Source organism: Mangifera indica, chromosome 5 (genome assembly GCF_011075055.1).
Source record: "Mangifera indica cultivar Alphonso chromosome 5, CATAS_Mindica_2.1, whole genome shotgun sequence".
NCBI lineage: Eukaryota > Viridiplantae > Streptophyta > Magnoliopsida > Sapindales > Anacardiaceae > Mangifera > Mangifera indica.
The window spans coordinates 12,622,367-12,642,880 of record NC_058141.1 but is presented as its reverse complement, the minus strand read 5'-3'; the positions used below and the strand labels follow the sequence as shown (position 1 = coordinate 12,642,880).

Here is a 20,514-nt window from a genome sequence, read left to right as displayed (position 1 = left end):
TTGCATACCATCAGGCCATTAACTATATGCATGGACTTGGACTGTTGCATGCATGCCGCCAGCAAATGCTATTTCTAGATTGAAAACGAATAATATAATGGCAAATTTATATCTTTTTTTATTTTGCTATGGGGTTTGATAATGCAATCAACAGGAGTATGATGAAATCACTGAGTGGTAGTTCCAAGTTGGACAGTATGACGGGTGAGTGGTGTTGTTGGGGTGTTGGAGAAGTCCCTTTGATGATGAGAGTATTGTTGGGGTAGCATTGCATGTTTGCTTAGGGGTGTTGGAGAGATCACCCATATATCGAAGGTTGGGTGTTGCGTTTCAGCTGTTGCAATTGGCTGACTGTCAATGGCAGGCCTAGAAAGTCCTAAATTGGTGTTGAATTTTTCAGAGGCATGAGCATCCAAGACTCTTCTCTATCATCTTTAGCGGGTCATAGGGAAAGATTGATAATGTCAAAAATGGATGAGCAATAGATATATGTGGTGGCAAAAGTGAAGGACATTTGAATAATAAAAAGAAAAAAATATGCTTATCATATAAATCATATAATGTTCATAATTGATGACCCTTGCTTCTCATTTTGCGGTGGGAAGTGGCTTGCGTGTGGCACAAATCCCAAATCTTATGTTGTAGTAATACGTTAAGTATGCCAATAATTAATAAACGAAAAAGTAGAAAAAAATAATAATTATTGTGGTTCGCGTGTAAGATAGTTGAGAATTGTTCAATGCCTTCAACTTGTAAGATTGGTTTGTCCAACTAAATAAGCTTTGACTGACCTACTAACTAAATTTTCAATTTTTAAAAACTTTACGCAAGAAAAATTGTTATATTTTTAAATTAAATAAAAAATCAATTTAAATATTTTTAATTAAATAATATTTTATTTTTAACATTAAATAAAAATTTTAATATAATAATAAATATTTAGATTTTAAAATTTCTGTAAATAAGAATTTTAAAATACACTAATCTTTGGTGGGAATAAGCCTTCTGGCAGTTAAGGTTGATCAAACTAATTCTTCTTTGACAAAACATTAATCATTTACTAATTTCACTTTTTCAAACTACTTCAATAATTTTCACCAGTAGATCTAATTAATTATAATAATAATATTATATCTCTTTCCATCACACCTTCCACGTGCTCAAAATCAAATTAGATGATCTTCACGCGGAGATTTCTTCTTTATTATTCACTCTCTAATTTAATCACACGGGAAAATTTTTTTTGTCTAAGAAAAAAAAAACACAGCTTGTAAGTTTGAGAAATAATTCAAGCTCATCCTGAAGCGTAAGACAACAAAGCAAACAACGGTCAGGGGCACTTAGATTAGAATCAACAACATTCATTTCTCTTGAATGACTATCAAAGTGCTAGAATTTAGTTATCCAAAAATATTTTATATGTATATATTTTTTTGAAGGCAAAAGGACAATTTTCCACCCAAGTTTAAGTGCCGTTCTAAAATCACATTCGTGAGATTTGAAAAACTCAAAATCTCATCTATCCGTTAAAAATCTTAGTTAAGATTAAGGTTAAAACCGTCTTTTAACAAAAAAACTAAAGTTTTTTTATGTTTGCCCCCCCTTCAGCATAAAAATTTCACAAATCCCCTCCACCTAAAGCTTGAAAAATGAAAATTTCCCCCCTAAGGTTTGCAAATCATCGTTGGACACTGCGAACTTTGCCATCTCCGGTGGCGTCAGCTCTCCCTTCTAGCTTGACTCTTTTTGTCGATCACTTCTCAACCACCGACGAAGGCTATTTCCTCGGACGAAAACACTCCAACGAAGACAATTTCATCTTTGTCAAAGGAATTAGCCTTCGCCGATGGTTGGGAGATGATCGACAGGAAGAGTTAAGCCGAGAGGAAATTGTATTGGTGCCACTTAAGACAACCATCTCTAGCGACGTTTGCAAACCCTAAAGGGAAAATTTTAATTTTTCAAACTTTAGGTGGGGGGAATTGTAATTTTCAAATTGAGGGGGGCAAACGTGATAAAACTTTAGATTTTTAAAATTTTTTATCAAATAACTCTTTTGCTCCTAATCATAATTGAAATTTTTAATAGATAGATGAGATTTTAGATTTTTTAAACCTCACTATGTGACTTTGAAATAGCACTTAAATTTGGGGGTGACATAGTCCTTTGGCCTTTTTAAAAATATATATACATATATTATATCCAACTATTTTGAAATTTTTGAATAAAACAAATCACTGCGCTACAATTCATTCAGTTGCTAAGTACCTCTCTGTTTTCCGTCACTTTCAATTTTGGACAAATACAAAACACGTTGAGAAAATGATGATTATGACACTTTAACACCAAAAGTCAATTCCTCGTCCATATGTTAAAATTTTTAATAAATTTTGTTATATATTTTTTACAACTAAATAATATTTTATTTTCAAAATTTTACGAAATAATTTTTATACTATAATTTCAACTAAAACTAATAAAGAATATAAATATAAATGTTAATTACATATAATTATATGTTTGAAGATAAATTATAAATTTTGAAAATATTTGGGATCTTAAAAAAATTTTAAGGGTTTTTAAAATATTTAAAAACTTGAAATTTTAGTATGTTCTAAATAATTTAAAATTTGATAATTACACCTAGAAAAAATCTCTCAAAATAGAGATGTAAAAATTATATTATAAACTATTAAGAATGTAGTTATATTTTTAAAATATATGAAATAAATATGATAATTTTTTATATAAGATAAAAAAAATCTATTTATCTTAATAAACAAAAAGTAAACATTTACACCTTTTAATATATTGTTATTATTATATTTGAATAAAATAACATAAACATTTACTATGGATAAAAATAACAGTTACTTTGATAAATCAATAGGAATAGGTTTTCCAAAACTTAAAGGATGGTAAAATTTTGTCATCAAACTTATGGGGTATGTTGGTATTTCTCCAAAATATTAGTATTTCTCCAAAATATTAATATTTTATAATTTATAGGCTTTACAGCTACCGACTGATGTGATATTATATTGGGCAAAGGACTATTTCCCACCCAAAAGTTTTATACTAATCTCGGTAATACATCTATCTCGGTTAAAAAATTTAAATGCTTATTTATAGTTAATAATTTATTAAAGGATAAATTTATTATTTTATTATTAAATTTTAAAATTTTAAATATTTTTATCATTTTTTTAATTTAAAAAATTAATAATTTTATTATTAAACTTTAAAAAAATTATATTTTCCTCTAAGGGTAATTTCTTTCATCTCCAACGATCGACCTTTTCACCATCTTTCTCTTCCTGGACCGACATTCTCACCTAACCGATTTTATTAGACAAACATGACATTGTCGTTGTCTCTTCGACTGGATAAAAATAAGATGAATCATCTTCGTCTAATCGACAAATCAACATCAAAAGATTCTTTAGAGGCCAATTTGTCGAACAAATGAAGACGACAAAAGATAGTGGAAAGACCAAGCGACGATGGGAAAGGAAACCCGTTGTCGGAGATAGAAGAAATTATCCTTGAGAGAGAAATACTATTTTTTAAAGTTTAATAATTAAAAAAATTTATTAATTTTTTAAATTAGAAGAGAAATTATAGAAATGTTTAAGGTTTAATAGTAAAATGATAATTTTACCATTTACTTTAATAAAAGTTAAACTATGGGTGGATATTTAGAATTTTCAACTTATATATAGTATGTTATTGAGATTAGAGTAAAAGTTGGGTTGGACAACGTCTTTGCCCTATTATATTATTCTTATCCGTTCCTACGATTAAGGTAATTGTATCAATAATTGTGCACGCATAAGTATAATTAACCGGTCCCACCTGCACCACGCGCTTTTAAGTTCGGACACAATATCTTGAGGTCAGCCAATTTTGAAGAAGATGAGGCCCCACGTCAGCCGGCCCCACAGCCACCCTAATCCTATGCGCGTCTCGTGCACGTTTATTAACTACGCGTCTCTACCTCAACTGAGAGTTTCACTTTTTTAATTTATTCATTTTGTCATGTTGCTTTGGCTTGTTCAAGATAAAAGGCAAATCCCGCAATTAATAAATACAATATTGTTCAATTTAAAAAGAGTACGTAAAAGAAGCTGCACCGCAGCGTCACTTTCTCTCAGTTTCTCGAAGAATTTCCTGAGAAACAAACAAACTTCTGCCTGTCAAAACCTTCCAGTTGCAACACAAGTTAAATTCTTCACCAATCATGCACCGTTTTAGATAATACATGTCAAGTTTATCCATTTGCATCGATTTTAGAAATTCTTTTTCTCGCTAATTTTCTTGGATTAGGTTAAAAATTTTCTATCCAATTCGTATTTTCTTGAGAAAAAAATGATGAGAAGACAACAGCAACACCAGCAACAAGATCAACAGTCTAGAGTCTTTTACGAGCTATCAGCTCTGGTGTTGAATATCCTGCGATCACCGCCGTCGCCGATGCCGTACTCGGATCTATCATCGGCAGCGGTGGTGTCGTCGACGAGGAGGTCGTCCTCGCAGATCTCTCCGGTGGGATTTGCGTCGTTGATGATGGGGATTTCGTTAGCTTTGATGTTGTGTGGATCCGTGACGTTCTTTATAGGGTTCATGTTGATGCCTTGGGTTCTTGGACTGGTTATGGTGCTCTATGTTGCTGGGATTGTTTCTACTATATCAGTTTTGGGTAAATCTATATTTTGTTACGCCATGGCCCCATCATCTTCGCCCAGAAAGGATATCCCTGGTATGTTTTTCCTTTTTAAAGAAAATTTTGCCAATTTGGCGGTATTTGTATTGGCTTGTTTGCTCTTTCGAACATTTGTTTGGGTTTATCGATATGTGCGGAGGAATAGCAATTTTTTCGACATTGGATTTTTTTTTTTTTTGGGCTCTGATTTAGTTAGATTGTTGATGAACACAATGGTGGTTTGACCCATATTTTTGATAGAATAAGTTAATACCTGCCATGGTTTTTTGCTGATAGAATCTAATTTTAAGAAGATGTAAAATGTTTAACAGTCATGTTAGGCAATTTTTTTAGGGAAAAAAAATCTTAAATTTTAACAATCAAACATATAAAGAATTCTAAATTTTATTTTATTCCTGTTATGAACAGCCGCCAGCCAATTGTGTTTAAGCAGAGTTATAAGTCTGCTGTAGAAGTTATAAATTTCATACAGAAACATATTTTCCATGTGGCTTCTGTGTAAAATATGGTTCCATTTACAAAGTAATAGTCTTATGATTTTGGAGACTACAGGGTCAACAGGTTCATCTTGGTTGTTAATGAAACCGTATGGAACGAGAAAGAAAGGGCTGATCTCATTTGTCCACTATGTAAAAAAGAAAATAGAAAATTTGAAACCAAACTGTTTCTTGTAAGCAAATCTTATCTTTTGCTGTGGCAGAACCAATGAACCTTGCTGTGGACACTATGCTTTCAGATTTTAGGGATTCATAATATAACTGTCATAATGACAATTTCTTTCGCTTATTCCTACTTATTTAGCTTTCCATTATGTTTGGCCCTTACCTCAATTATATCCTGATGTCCTTTGTCATTCTTACTGGCTTTGCGACTATGCAGTGTTTCGAGGTCAATTCAGAAGTTTAGATATAGTTAGGAAGAAGCCATTATATATCTCTAAAATATGTGGATCTTGGTAGGTATATCTTGGAAATATGTGGATTCTTTTTGGTAATTGGCTACACTCGCAATCTGTAAAAATGGCTTTTTGATGCTTTTTTTTTTTTTGGGCTTATTCAACATTGTTAAAGCCTTCAGATTGCCTAAGTTCTCTAAGATATGCCAAGTTGTTGGTTGGTTGATTTCACTTCACATTCTAAATTGTGGAAACAAGTAGTGGGATAAGTCAGTCCTGTGATTGACTCATTTAAGTGATATGGTTCATCAATCTTGAGCTTGAATGCCTAAGGTGAGTTTGATCTCTTTGTTCAAGCTGTAAATTCAGCTCAAAGCACAGCCATTATTAGAAGTTTTTTTTTTTTAACATTAGGAGCGGCTAAGTTCTATTGATATAGTCACATCCTATTTCAGCTAGCCAGAGAATGATATAATGCTGTTGGTGCCTAGGAACTTACTTACAGTGTTACAATCCATTCTATCCAGCCTATCCTTGTGATTGTTGAGGGCCTTGTCAAGGCTGAACTAGGCTAGCTGAAGTGGATGCCCACATTAGTCCACATTGGCTTTAAATCTATGCTTGTCAAATGCTTGCCATCCATGAAAGAATTACATTTAACCAAAGTGTGAGCAAAATGGGATTTAGTACTGATGTTTTGATTTCAACTGGTCCAGTATTTTAGAATTGCTAAATTATATATCTTGTATGCAATGTAGCGTTAACGTTGAGTTGTAGGAATGTGTTGTGAATCTTTTTCATATTGGGGAGTTGTCTGTATGGTTGTTATGAATATATCTATCTCCCTTGTGTGGACGAAATGTCTTGCTTCTCATCGAACTCACATCCTCTGTCACGGAAAAATCTAAAGTTTTGTAGTCTATATGTTTTTCTCAACAATTTCCCCTTTTTGCAGCATGGAAGCTTTTTTGAAGAGAGAAGGTGATTGAGAAGGATAGTTGAAATATGTATGGCAAATTTAGCTTCTGGCAACGTACAAAGGAAAGAATCCAATTAGGTTTCTGGAAGCATTGGTGACACAGGAATTGTGTATAACTGTTTTTCCATCTGTTACCTGAACATGCGGATATGCCTTCTTTATTATAGTACAAAGAGTCAATTGTTGGAGGATTTTCATATTAATGTATAATGATAATCCACCCGACAGCAGAATGGAAAGCTTGTTCCCATTTCTTTCTTATATTCAATTTCTGTTTAGTAAGTTCCATATATTTTTATTTTGTACTTATTTAAAAAGAAAAGGTTTCGTCCCTTGTAAATTTGAGCATTTATATAAAGGAGAGATTTTAGGTATGAGAGGAAGGTTTAAATCCTCGACAATATTTCAAAATTAAAATTTTGACTTATTTTACGCTGCACACATTTTATCTGCTTGATGAAATCTTGAATCCAGTGACTAGACTCAAAAAAAACTTAAAAAACTAATCATCTCCTTGAAATTCAGGTATGTGACAATGGTTCACAGACATTTTTTTTTTTTCAATTATCTGTTTGCATAAAAAAGAACAACAATGACAAAAATGAATTACAGCGATCAACTCGGGAAAAGTCGTCATTTTCTAGAGTAAACAAAAGGAAACCCCTGAAACAAATGAATAGAAACTACTGGAAGTAACTGTACCGGCAGTGGATACAAATATTGCAGAAGTGATCATCCAGTGTAGATGTGGACGCCTAAGGCAATAAGAAAGATGGTGGTGAGGCCAAAGAAGATGATAGTATGAACAAGAATGGAAAGACCATTTGTCTGCATGTTCCCAAACTCAACCAGTCTGTGCTTCCCTGGTAACTGGAACAACAATCCTGGACTTAACAGCACAAACAACACCACTGCAATCACCACGGGTCCCCAATCTGCCATCTCTACTTAGCCAAGCTTCCTTTTTTCTGAATACAAGTACCAACTCACCACGACTCTTAGTCTTCTCTTAAAGATGAAGGAAGAAGAGAATAACGTGTAAACTGTATTTTGAGAGAATGAAGCAAGGAATAAATGGAGGGAATCAAGAAAGTAGTATTCAACAAGAAATCTTCTTCTGGGAAAATCTAGCTAGCATGTCACGTTCAATGGGTGCCTTTTGGACAGATGCCAATACGCAATAACAACTTGGCACCATCTTCAATTGAGCTTCCCTAAATGCTTAGCTAATGACACAATCTAATCGAGTTTTATATATCATGATCTGCTCCAAAAATGTTTAGGAAGAAACCAACTTTGTACGCCACCCATTTATAACTTTTAAATATTAGAAGTAAGAAAAGCTCTGAGTGATGATTGCGTATCTATCTTAACTTTGCATTGATAGCCATAACCGACAGCAAATATGATATTTGAATTCACATGCGAACTTCAAGTATACTTTACCCAGGGGTACAGTAAAATCTAACTTTGAAGCGGATTGATTGACTGCACTATATTATTAAACTTCTTCGTAATTCTACGGTGTTTTATTATAGCCGTTAGACGACAGTACAGAGAGCTTTTGAGGGAGGAAGAGGAGATAGGAATGGATAAGAATCTGATCACGCCAGCACATTTCCTATTTTGGAAATAATGTGCGTGGCTGTGGCGCATTTGCCATCTTTTGACTTTGTTAACGCATCACCAGTGACCACCTCATCTTATTTGAGAAACGTTGGCTGTTACCGTTGAGTTGGGGTTTCCTATTTACTTCATAGTTTGGTAAAACTTTCAGGGCGAATGAAAATGCCCGGCTGAAACTTGGATGAAACAGTTATTTTGCATTTTTTGTTGCTCAAAATATTTTATGTTCAACCGTTATCTACTTTCATTAATAAAATTATTAAATAGAAAGACGATAAAACCATTTTTACAAAAAAATTAAAAAAACAATTGACACCGTGAAAGTAATAGTCATTTGGCCTCACCAAATTGCCATCCGAATCCTACTCCCCTTCCCTGACGTCCACAAATTGTCCCCCGAAGTCCATTAATCCTACTTCTCTCAACCATAACAATGTCAAACCCGACACCTTTCACAATCTCTGATATCTCCCAAAGAAAGTCCTAATTGTTATTAACTCAAGTAACAATTCATTGATGGTGGCTAGGGCAATGATTGTTGTGGGTTTGTTGTCACACGCCCCCCTTGAAACCTATTAATTCATTACCGATGTCGAAGATGCTGGAGAGAAGAAAGCTTTGTCTGAGCTAGGCAGTGAGGCTAACCCAATTTTAGTAGTCGAGACGGTGTTAAGGATTGTCGCTCAATATAACGGCGGTGTAGCATCAGAGGCGGTTCGAAGTGAGGTCAAGGAGAGTCAATGAAGTGAGGTCCACCCCTTCACTTTTAAAAATTTTTATTTGATACATACAAAATTTTTTAAACCCCCTAGATTTCCAAAAATTGCAAGTTTTACATATATAAAATATTAATATAATTTTTAAAATTTTTCACTGACTCTAATATATTTTACTTTTATTCAACATTGTCCCTCCTGATTTTATTTTTGGGTCTACCATTGCATGGAGCTTCACTGCTGACCCTTAATAGTATTTTTTTGATAATTGAATTGATCCATAAAGTAAACATAATTCCAATCCAAACCTAACTGGATTTAAAAAAAAAAAATCAAAAGACGAAAGCAAAACAGCTTACAGTGTTTAATTACGCAAAACTGGAAAACAAAAAAGGTTTGGCCATGAAAAGAGGGAATTACAGTATCAATACAGCTGCCGGCTTAGGCCAAAGTCATTGAATATGCTAACACGACATCAACAGGGTTAGAAAAATCTACAACTAGACGATAACTTCTTTTCAAATTGATAAATAACCCCTCTATACCTCATCAAGAAGGAACAGGAAAAATATTAATCAGCAAATGCTGACATACAGGAAGAAAGCAATTAAACAATTGCAGATTTTGTGATTCATTCTAGGTAAACATATATGAGAACAGCCACTAAAATCAACTAGAAAGCCTTCAACCTTCAATACTCAGTTTACAAGAAAGCATCTTTCACCAACTCAACCATCACAACAAAGATGTCTCTCAATAGAAGTTTGGAAAAAAAGGCACAAGGAAACATTTAATATAACCAACCAACCAACCAACAAAAGACCCAGTATTGAATAAAATAAAAGCAAACTTGTTTCAATCCTTAAGCCCATATATTCCCTTCAAATCATCTACTCTTCATGCATAGTTCAACCTGAATATGTCATTCAACACATAAAAGCTTCCCTGGGGTGTTGGAATCAAATGGAACAACTGGAAGCAGAAAGCATCGCAATGTCATTGTCAGGGACAAGCATATAACATATTAAAAAGAGATGAAAAAAACAAAATTAATGCAGGTCTTAAACAATTGCATTAATTCTCAAATGGACAAATAAAGATACTCTTGAAATTAAATATAGTGCTCAGTGGACAAGCAGGTTACATACAAGTGGAGATAGTATTGCAGTACTAAATTTTTTCTATATCAATAACACATAGTTTGGGAGGTGTCAAATAAATGCATATTAAACCAGTCATTCATTAAGGAGAGACTAACCCATTGCCATTTGATCACATAATAAGTATGGTCAGTTAGCTGGTAGCATTGAGATGGAACAATAGACTGAAAAAATATTTACAGGATACAGACAATTGCACTAGACAACTTAACTAAATCCACATTACTTGAGGCTCAACAGACAAATCTAATAGTCTGGGCTGAAGACACTGATACCTTAATTGAAATGAACTTAAGAGGGTTGTTTAAGGCCATAAAGTACCACGGGATAAACAATCACAAATCATGTCAATGAACACACAATACACCTGCTTAAATAAGAACATGCAATGACTTAAAATGTCACCAACATTGTAACTCTTTCTTAGGCAATAAACATCACCAATACACAACTAAAGTAAATAAGAAATTTAGATGCACCCGTACATAGGCAAGGAAGAAAAGAGAAAGAAGAGCCAAAATACAATATGGAAGGAAGAACATCTAAATTTTAAGCAATATAAGCTAATTAGAGGCCTAGCATACTACTAAATATTCATTTTCATATAACATAAGTCCAGGAATATAAATATACCAGTGAAGAAAAACATAGATAATATTCGAAATGGTGTCTTAAATAGAAGGGAATGTAGAAACTTAACAATACTTCTAATCGCAACTAAACATGACTATTATCATAACGAGATAAATAGGGTAAAACTTTTAAGGGACGTTTGGTTTGGGTAATGTTTTATTACCAAAATAGAAAGATTACCTTGAAGATAAATTACTTAAAAGATTACTGAGTATAAATGATTACTATGTTTGATAAAATTTGATAGGTATAAATAATTATTGTGTTTGGTTAAAGGTAATTAAAAATTACTAGTAAATTATTTTATTTAAATGCCCCTAAATATAATTATTTTTAAATATTATTTATATTATTTATCATACTAATTAAAAACAAATTTATTTTTATCTCAGAAAAATAATAAATAATAATATAATTATAATAAACTCAAGATTATCTCAGTAATCTTTAAATACCCAAGATGAAGGTGATAATCAGATTACCACTTATATTAACTAACACGTCAGCATTGGTAATAGAAGATTATTGTAATATTTTATTACTGATAAACCAAACAAAGGAATAAAAAATAGATTACCAAGGTAATGTTAAAAGACGTCAACCAAACGCCCCCCTAATGTCTCCGCATAAATTTAACACGATGAGCAAAATGCATTCCCAATCTTATTAAATCTCAATCACATCCATTCGAGACCTCAGTGGCACTAATGAAGTTATGAACACAATGTTTTCCATCAAAAAACCATAATCTTTTAAATCATTTACTTAAAATGCTGAGTAAGAACAGCTGCGAACCACTGATCTAGACCTTGCAACTCAAATAAGCCTATGCTATACAGCGTTTAAACTAGCAATCGTGCTTTTTAGTCAGTAGTAGAAACACTTATTTAAAGAATTTAAAACAAAAATAAATAAACGCATCAAATTCATGTCAATAGAGTGGTTCTGAATATGACAAATATGCAATGTCTATAGAATAAAGAAATTTTTAAAAAAAATCCCTAAGTGGTTAGATTTAAGGGCTATAAGCATCAAAATGACATTAAAATATATAATAAAAACGTTTCATTCATTACAGGAAAGCATCAGAAATAAGAAGCCCTAGATCGAGCAAAAGAAACAGCAGAAAATCAAATAAAAAAAGTTACGGCATCGACTAAACCACAGAACCAACAATCTCGTATCAATCGCAAACTAATCGGTAAAGAGCAAAAACCAAAAAAGTTGCTGAGATCAGAACAAACTGAAATCATAATAAAAAGGAATGTAAAAATAAAAAGCGTTAGTACGGACCTGACTGAACTTAAGAGAATGCTGTTCACCGGCAAGCTGGAGATTACCAGAAACGAAAACGAGCATGCCTCCGGCGGGACCGGATGGCTGGCAATCGACGGTGGTGATGGAGTGCTGACACTGCTGGAACGGAAGGCTAGTGAGTTTAGCGACGATGTTAGGTGAGCCTTGGATTTTTTGTCCTTCAAAAGTCAACATCGAACCTTCCTGGTAAAGGTTAGCGAGGCCCGCACGATTCGCATCGAAAGTGGTGTAGTAGTGTTCAACAAAAGCCTTGGCTACTGCGTCTGGATCCATCTGATCAAATCCGTAAGCCGCTAGTTTGTTTAGTTTTAGCTTGAGACTGACGCGAGAGAGAGAGAGAGAGAGAAGTCTAGAGATATTTTTTATTCCGCTTCTGTGAAAGGGGGAGGGCAGGAGACGGGAAGGCCGAAGGTGTTGGTTTTATAGTCATATAGATCAAGGGCTAAGATTTGAAATTGAAAAGATCAAGAGTCAACACGTATTTGATCGGTTGGTGTACTGTCTGTCAGCCGTTGTTTATTATATAACCTCTGTACTGTTCTATGTAGTAATAAAAAGATTGAATCAACTCCCTGTCACTGTTTGCTTACATTTCACGCTGCCGCCGCCGCCGCCGCCGCCGCTTCTTCTTGCATATCGATTAATTTAATAATAAAAACGTCGACCTCCCCAACCCAAGACATTTCAAAATTTATCTCCTCACCCACTCAGGCATTTACAGCCATAAGCCTACCATCCACATCATTTCACGAGCAGTTTTTTTAATATATAATTTCCCGCCTGACACACAATTCCGGATTAATTTTTAAGCTCCCCAAACGCCTTTACAGTTTCGACTCACGGCAGAGAGGGAGAACTATTTTTTTTTTTTTTAAATGCTAAAATGATAATTAGTTATCTTAAAATTAAAAAAAATAATAAATTATCACACTCCGTTAATAAATTCAAAAAACAAAGACGTTTTTATAATAATATGAAAATAATAAAACTATCTTATTATATTTTATTTCTATGTTCATAGCAAATTCAAAAAATTATTTGTTAGATACACAAATTTATCCAGAAACTATACGTTGAAAAATATTTTTTCTGTTGGAGTCTATATCTTTCATCTGCAAAAGCATTAGAAAATTCATCATTGACATCGCACTTCTTGATTTGAAGAAAGGGAAAATAAAAACAGTGAGGGAATGAAAGGTTGACAGAGACTCACAAAGAATGCATTCAGGGGATTTGGAAGGAAAGTGAGAGAGAGGTTTGCCATTGGTAGAGGGTTGATTGAGATTAGAAGAAATTGCAATTGGGATTTCAACTTTTTAACATGTTGAGTAGAGTAATGAAAGTAGTCGTCAATAAAGCAGAACAATATTCAACAGTTTAGTGTCGCTCAAAAGCAATGAACATATCAAGTGTACAAATCAGAAAAAAAAATAATCACAGAATTACTCAAATTTGATTACACTGTCACTGTAATGGTCATATCAATTATACCTACCACACCAAGATCTTGGCAATGAAAATTTACAACATTAATATGGTAACAATGGAGACTATAATTACACAATAATAATCTTTATTGATGTCTTAATAATGTACATGGCGCATTCTCCCCTTGGTTGATGATAAGAAGCCTTCTTCAATTCTTTCTACTGAATCAATCCCTTTCATACACACGTTTTCAGCCGAGAGCGCCAGAAGATCTCTTGAAATTGCTGCAATTTTTATTGTTGAACGGGGGAAGACAGCGGAATAACTGCATAGTTCCTACTTCTAAATACAGTCCTGAATTAATTAAGATTTCTTTCTATCCATTCTAAAGTAGTTGTAATTCTTAACTAATCTAATGTCCTATCAGATGGTTTCAATTATGCACAGCAATCTCATATTACAGTAACTAATGAAAAGGTCTGAAGATAACATCGAGTATATATAGAAACTGTACTGCTTTTGTTATCTTGCTCTTGACCAATCAATAAAAACTCAATCAAGCATTGCTTCTATATACAGAGTCTGCTATGAAACGTATTTTCCTGGAGAAATGTCAAGCATAACAAGAAATCAATGGAGGTTGCGAGGCTATGCATCAAATTATTAAGATATATATAGTTTTGCACGAGGAGAATTATAAATTAAATGATAGGTCGATGGAGAACTCACTCTTGGAAAGAACTCTGAACACATTTAAGCAACAAAAGCATCCGGGAGAACAGGTGCCTTGTGCTAATGTTATCCATATGCCTTCAACAGAAATCCCCTCCACACATTCCTATCTCAAACAAATGGGACAACACGTGAAACTTCTCGATATAACTGTTCAGCTTCAAACGGTTTTGAAACATATCCATCCATCCCACACTTTAGGCATTCCTCGTGTGTAGCTTGGATCACATCTGCAGTCATGGCCAAAATAGGTACATGCCAATTTGAAACATTGTCGTCATGATGAATTGAATTATTGTAACGGTGTTCCTCCTCTCTAATAATCCTTGTAGCTTGAAATCTGGGAAGCAAAGAAAATAAACAGCTTTTAGAAGTAGATTACATCACAATTAACTTGCAGACTGAGAAGATCTATTTCTAGTGGACTATAATAAGTTGTCATCACAAAAAGCCAAAAAACTTCTAAACAGTCAACAGTAAGAGCCTTATGCTATAAATGACAATATAACTGTCGTTTTTTGTGAGGTTTCAGAAACTTATTTCAAAAAAGAATTATTTAAATAAAAGGTCTCAAAGCAAGGAAGCAACTTATACCCATCCATTCCTGGCATCTGGATATCCATGAAGCAGGCATGAAAAGGATGAGGTGGCCTAAGCATATTGATTGCTTTTATTCCGCACTCTGCACATTCCACATCAGCCCCATACTTTTTCAAAGCACCAGCTGCTACTTTGAGATTCACCCTGTTGTCATCCACAATTAGAATTTTTCTCCCAAGAAGAAGATTACGAAGAGACAGACTTGGAATGGGATTGCCCCTGTTCCCAATACCCAAGGCTCGTTGAAGATCTGCAGCAACCTTGCTGGCCCTCAGAGGCTTCATGATTACAGTTGGGGTATAAACACCAGAAATTGTAGTATTCATTCTGGAAGAGCTGGTGTGTTTAGCCAGAAGGAACAATTTTGGAGTCCCATGATCAAATTTTCTCAATTCATTAGTAAAGAGGGTTGAAATACTTGCATCCCTCTCCCAAACTTCTTGTTCAACAAGGACCACATCGACAACCATATTCCCACTGCCTATGCAAAATATACCATCATTCAAATCAGAAACTACTTCAACATGAATTCCAATACGTTGGATATGGTATCTTGACACTTTGGCCCGTACAGGTCTGTGGTCCACAAGCAATGCTGTCATGCCTTTAAGTTCTGAGGACAGAGAGTTAGACTGACCATTCATTTGCTGGCTCTGTTGCTCATTTGAATTAGAGGAACCATTGCCTAAGACAGCAGTAAATGTAAAAGTTGACCCGACTTCCGGAACGCTAACAAATCCAATCTCCCCATTCATGCGGCTAACCAAATACTTACTTATGCTAAGCCCAATTCCTGTACCTCCATGTAATCGGGAAATTGATGGACCAACCTGCATAAAAGGGGTGAAAATACGAGATTGGGATTCCAGAGGGATTCCTTCTCCTGTATCTTCAACTGACACAATTAGATTGATGACCTCAGAAGATGATGGTTTGAAAGAACAAGTGGATCCATCTAGATTGAAAGCCCTAAATCCTTCCCAGCTGCGGCGTCTATCTGCAACAGGATTGCCACTTAAGGTGTCCTTTGATGATGATACAGTCTCAATTTCTTTAGAGTCCATCACCTCCTCAACAAGATGGACAGTAATAAAGATGTGTCCCACCTTTGTGAACTGAAGGATAAAAAATGTATCATTTTATCACTATTCATGGAAAAAACATACAGCAGATCCTAAAATAAATGCTTTTATATTGATTTTACACATAGATAAATGCACCATAATTGCCAGTAGCAAAATTCATACCAAAACTCACCTGAGAATTTCATTTTTTTAATCCGTATTATTTCATAAGGTCATTATTTCTCCCTCAAAAAGTAATAAACTTCCAACCTAGTATGGAAACAATAAACTCCCATCATAGGGCCTGGTTTCACCCCAAATCTTCACAATATGTAAACATCTATTTGTTTAAAGTCAGCATAAACCAAATCAACTGAGAACTGACTGCATACTTACTTTGATTGAATTCCCCATGAGATTACTGATTATCTGTCGAAACCTCACTGGATCACCAATTAGGATTTCAGGAACCCGATCAGAGATATAAACTGCCAACTGCTCTCACCCAAAAAAAAAATTTATGCAAATTTCATATGTTCTTATATTAAACCCCCCCAAAAAAGAAAAAAGAGTTTCAAACATTGATAATAATAGACACATACCTCTAACTCTACTCCTTTCTCCTGAGACTTCCCAGAAAAGAGAGATAATACATCATCCAGAATTGCCCGCAGATCAAAACTCACTTCCTCAAGCTCAAGCTTACCAGATTCAACCTTGGCTTGATCCAAAACCTCATTTATAAGAGAAACAAGAGTTCTTCCACTGCCTTGCGCTGTTCTGACGTAATCTTGTTGAGTTTCATCTAACTCTGTGTCCATAAGCATGTCCAACATTCCTGAAATAGCAATAAAATTAAGCTTTCATGGTTCTCTGACCTTCCATAATTAATTAATTTTTTAAAAATTATTATGTTGATTTGAACTTGCATAGATATACAAGAAAAAGGACAGCCACGAAACTCACCTAGAACACCATTCATTGGGGTTCTGATCTCATGGGAAACAGTAGCAAGGAACTACAGAAGGTTTAAGTATGTTTAGAACCAAAGCAACATGACAGATGAAACTTAAACAAGCATAATAGTTTGAATTACAAGTATCAAGCACCTGTGACTTTGCAACATCAGCTGCCTCAGCCTTTTTTTTGAGTTCTATCATCTCTTTATAATCTTCTTCAACTTTGACAATTCGACTGACAGTTGCATAGAATATTTGTCCAACAAGAGATGCAATCACAATGATGGCAACAGAAGTTGTTATTGCTAGCCATGGCCACGGTGCTTTCTGCTTGAATCTGCATTACGACCAAAACTCCTGTCATTCACCTGTTTCAACTACTTTACATCTTCTCCACCAACAGAATTAAGTGGCAATGGGGGATTAAGATCCTTTTGGATAGAAGATGCACCAGTGCTTTTATGATCTTTACAGCAACTTTATGTGCAAGTGCAAGGAATTTTAACTGAACATAGAATTGTAAATCAAACAGAAGCAAAACCCAAAATGTTCAAATAAGTATCAATTGACTACCTGCAACGCATCTCATGCTTTCTATGGGGATCTCCAAAATTAAGGGAGCTAACATGCTCCAGCTCATCATTTGATACATTTGAACCATACATGCTAATTGGGTGAGACAGACTGGTAGTGTCATAAACATTGACTAAGATGGTTTGTTTGCTTGCAAGCTGTTGAAGTAATTTCTCCACAAGTGATTCAATGTCAAAGACTCCACCAAGATACCTGCTTGGAAGCAGTAGAAAACATAAGAGAAACTCCTTGACATTCATCATCCAACCACTTTTTAAAATTTTCAAGTGCAGATTAGAAAGACATTCATTTTTACTACAGTTGAAGTGTACCTGTTCACATTATTTCATTTCTTCAAAATCATTGATCTCTAAACACTAAGTTCAGTTAGTATCAATCCCAAGATTCGAAGTCTATTTAATATTTTTTAATAACTCTCTTTTTTTCATTTTGTATGCATCTATATTCTATAACATGGAAGCGATGTGAATGAATCTGTTTTTCTACAAATTCCATAATCAAGGACCATCAAGTGAGGAAATCCTATAAAAAAGTTTCTCGATCAATTTTAAATTTTTGATAGAAACCATACCCATCAGTTGCTTCAATCCTCTCATCTGGGGTTGCATTTGAGGGGAGATCCCTCTTGTAGACAGCGAATGTCAAAATAACTCCAAGACGGTTCGTTTTGAGTAACCTGAAAGGCGCGGTTAAGACTCCTTTTCCCGATTCTCTTGCTAGCAACACATTGTCACGATCCTCCTGTAAGTACAAAAGTCATTGCAACTTTACTACTCAGGATAGTAATTGCAACTTCAAACTTCTTCAATAAATCACTGGTATGGTTCTTATAATTGTAGAGAATGAACTTTCCAATAAAAAAATTTAGGCCAGTAAATGGTCAATTTAGAACCTAGCTCGACAATGTTGCATTTTATGGTCAATTCTATCACTAAAACCGAGAAAATAACAAGAATAAACATTGAGAACATAGAAACTAGACTTTACTTTTCCTGAGAGCATATCAAGAGAAACCACGTGCGAAATGGTATCCTGTGCAATGATAACAGGAGCATATTCTTCTTGAACTGGGGATGGCTCCAAAGCTTCAGGGGTATAGTCAACCTTGTGAACTGGATTATGTTCGAGTGTATCCATCCTCTTAATAGTCCAGCCTTGCAGCTTTTCAAATTGTTCCCTTTCAGAGTGAAGCACCCTTACAGCATAAGCCACACCACTTGTGAGAGGCCTCTCAAAAGCAGTTCTTTCAGTGTACCTTGCAAAAGTCCTCTACATATTCTTCAAGTTAGTTTGTTTAGTTGAATGATGCTAGTGATCAAACTTCAAAGATAAAAGAACTCAGATCTGGTTTTAGATTTAACCTACTTACCAAATTAACATTCTCCAAAGAAACCCCATAAAAATTACTTTATTTAACATTATGAATTAAAACCAGAAATGACAAAAAGAAATATCATAGAATTAAAAGCAATTACATCATAGTACCCGAATAGATCCAAAGCAAGGAGTTCAAGAAGTGAATACTTCTTCTCAGTCAGTGAATTGAAATATACAAAACAGAATTAGCATTCTTGACTGAATTTTCTTGCTAGAAACACTACCAGAGCAAGGAAAACTGAGGACAACAAGTTCAGACTTATTGACTAGATAGACTTTTAGTATATTAAGTTGGTAAAGTTAAAGAAGGAGATCAAATAACCTGATCAATAGCAGACGGGTTCTTGCCATGGTGGAATGTGGAGATCAATATGGACATAGCCTGAACATGATTCATGCTCACATTAAATTGATCCTGTAACATCCTAGCCCTCTCATCACACATACTAGCGAGAGCTTCTTTCCTCCTTTCATTAGTTTGTCCATTCATGTACCAAAAGACCCACATAGATGTCAAAGTCCAAAAACCCAACCATGCCGCCAACATCCTTCTCCACCATATTATTCTCACTTTCTTGGACCCAATAGACTGGTAATAAAGATTGTGTATCTTCCAACTCTTCCCCAAGATCCTATCCCAACATTCTAACCACATCTTACGACCATCACCAAGAAAACCAGTCCTAGTATCTTCAATTCAACCATGTATCAACCAGTTCATGGAAACCACATAAACATTCCAGTAACATAGCATCCAAAGTGAGTTCTCCCGCGCCTTTAGACTAAACCCAAATACATGAAGCAAACTCATCCAAGAAAGGAAAAAAAAGTGACCAGTTAACTCCAGCTAACTTGAAACAGTAAGAAGGTCGCCTATAGACTAAACCCAAATACATGAAGCAAACTCATCCAAGAAAGGAAAAAAAGTGACCAGTTAACACCAGCTAACTTGAAACAGGAAGAAAGTAGAAGTGGGTCTAGCTTATTGTTAAGTTCCAGCTAGAAATGAATTAGGTAAGGAGAGAGAGACCCACTGTCAAATCTACAGAGACTGTCGAGTAAAACCCAACATAAGCAAAATCCAAAGTTTGAACAAGAAAAAGAGAGAAGTGGAAAAAAAAAAAATACTAAAGCTCACCCAATTCGAAACTGAAGAATGCTACAGAGAAGACTACAAAAAAAACTGAGGAAGACAAAGGGAACTAAAGAATCCCCAGGAAGTTTCTAATTCTAAAATAGAATTTGATTTTATCCTTTTCAGCTACCAACCAAGGCTGAGAACAACAAAAAGATTCGAAATTTAGTAATCAAATCAGAAACCCAACTCAACCCTCACAGCAACCAAGAATCTGACAAGAAATTCTAGTTTATAGGACTAGCTAAATTCCTGAAATCAAATATTACGAAAATGAAACGTGTGGGAGCTGTTGTTTTTGTCATTAACTTCTGACCCAGCAATAGTTATTTAAACCAACAAACTGAGAAGATCAATGAACCCAAGAGAGAACACTAAAAGAAACTAATTAACAAGAATTGATTCATAAAGACACAAAAGAACGAAACATGAATCTATGAAAGAAAAATGAGCATAACACAATACATTGGTGAAATTGTCGACTAGCTCAGGCCATTATCCCTATTCATACCATCCAGCCAAAATAAATATGATAAAGTATTATTTTAATTTAAAACGTACAATAAAAATAAAGAA

The 20,514-nt window shown here is 34.5% G+C and overlaps 4 protein-coding genes across 4 annotated transcripts; 1 reads left to right on the top strand and 3 right to left on the bottom strand.

Annotated features, from left to right (window-relative positions):
• Nucleotides 1-4,092: 4,092 nt before the first annotated feature.
• Nucleotides 4,093-6,974, top strand: LOC123216915. Its single transcript, XM_044637573.1, has 2 exons — nt 4,093-4,759; nt 6,574-6,974. Exons 1-2 carry the CDS (start codon nt 4,369-4,371, stop codon nt 6,588-6,590), a joined length of 408 nt encoding a protein of 135 aa, XP_044493508.1. The 5' UTR covers nt 4,093-4,368; the 3' UTR covers nt 6,591-6,974.
• A 117-nt stretch (nt 6,975-7,091) lies between these two features.
• Nucleotides 7,092-7,827, bottom strand: LOC123216917. The gene has a single exon (XM_044637575.1). It carries the CDS (start codon nt 7,537-7,539, stop codon nt 7,330-7,332), a length of 210 nt encoding a protein of 69 aa, XP_044493510.1. The 5' UTR covers nt 7,540-7,827; the 3' UTR covers nt 7,092-7,329.
• A 1,719-nt stretch (nt 7,828-9,546) lies between these two features.
• Nucleotides 9,547-12,463, bottom strand: LOC123216916 (nuclear transport factor 2B-like). Its single transcript, XM_044637574.1, has 2 exons — nt 12,026-12,463; nt 9,547-9,911 (listed from the first exon to the last, which is right to left on the bottom strand). The coding sequence occupies exons 1-2, from the start codon at nt 12,320-12,322 to the stop codon at nt 9,837-9,839; spliced, it is 372 nt and encodes a 123-aa protein (XP_044493509.1). The 5' UTR covers nt 12,323-12,463; the 3' UTR covers nt 9,547-9,836.
• A 996-nt stretch (nt 12,464-13,459) lies between these two features.
• Nucleotides 13,460-20,514, bottom strand: LOC123216913 (histidine kinase 3-like). Its single transcript, XM_044637572.1, has 11 exons — nt 19,126-20,514; nt 18,414-18,695; nt 17,998-18,167; nt 17,406-17,618; nt 16,983-17,169; nt 16,840-16,891; nt 16,476-16,711; nt 16,270-16,368; nt 14,804-15,924; nt 14,207-14,549; nt 13,460-14,079 (listed from the first exon to the last, which is right to left on the bottom strand). Exons 1-10 carry the CDS (start codon nt 19,456-19,458, stop codon nt 14,321-14,323), a joined length of 2,922 nt encoding a protein of 973 aa, XP_044493507.1. The 5' UTR covers nt 19,459-20,514; the 3' UTR covers nt 13,460-14,079; nt 14,207-14,320.

Bases quoted from the DNA above. Each gene is read 5' to 3' on its own strand.
- LOC123216915 (XM_044637573.1), top strand. From the start codon at position 4,369: ATGATGAGAAGACAACAGCAACACCAGCAACAAGATCAACAGTCTAGA.
- LOC123216917 (XM_044637575.1), bottom strand. From the start codon at position 7,539: ATGGCAGATTGGGGACCCGTGGTGATTGCAGTGGTGTTGTTTGTGCTG.
- LOC123216916 (XM_044637574.1), bottom strand. From the start codon at position 12,322: ATGGATCCAGACGCAGTAGCCAAGGCTTTTGTTGAACACTACTACACC. The intron at 9,912-12,025 runs GTCCGTACTAAC...TTCTGCTTCCAG, and splicing joins ATTCTCTTAAGTTCAGTCAG to TTGTTCCATTTGATTCCAAC.
- LOC123216913 (XM_044637572.1), bottom strand. From the start codon at position 19,458: ATGTGGTTAGAATGTTGGGATAGGATCTTGGGGAAGAGTTGGAAGATA. The intron at 18,696-19,125 runs GTTATTTGATCT...AAGAATATGTAG, and splicing joins ACCCGTCTGCTATTGATCAG to AGGACTTTTGCAAGGTACAC. The intron at 15,925-16,269 runs GTAAGTATGCAG...TTTATCCTTCAG, and splicing joins TCATGGGGAATTCAATCAAA to TTCACAAAGGTGGGACACAT.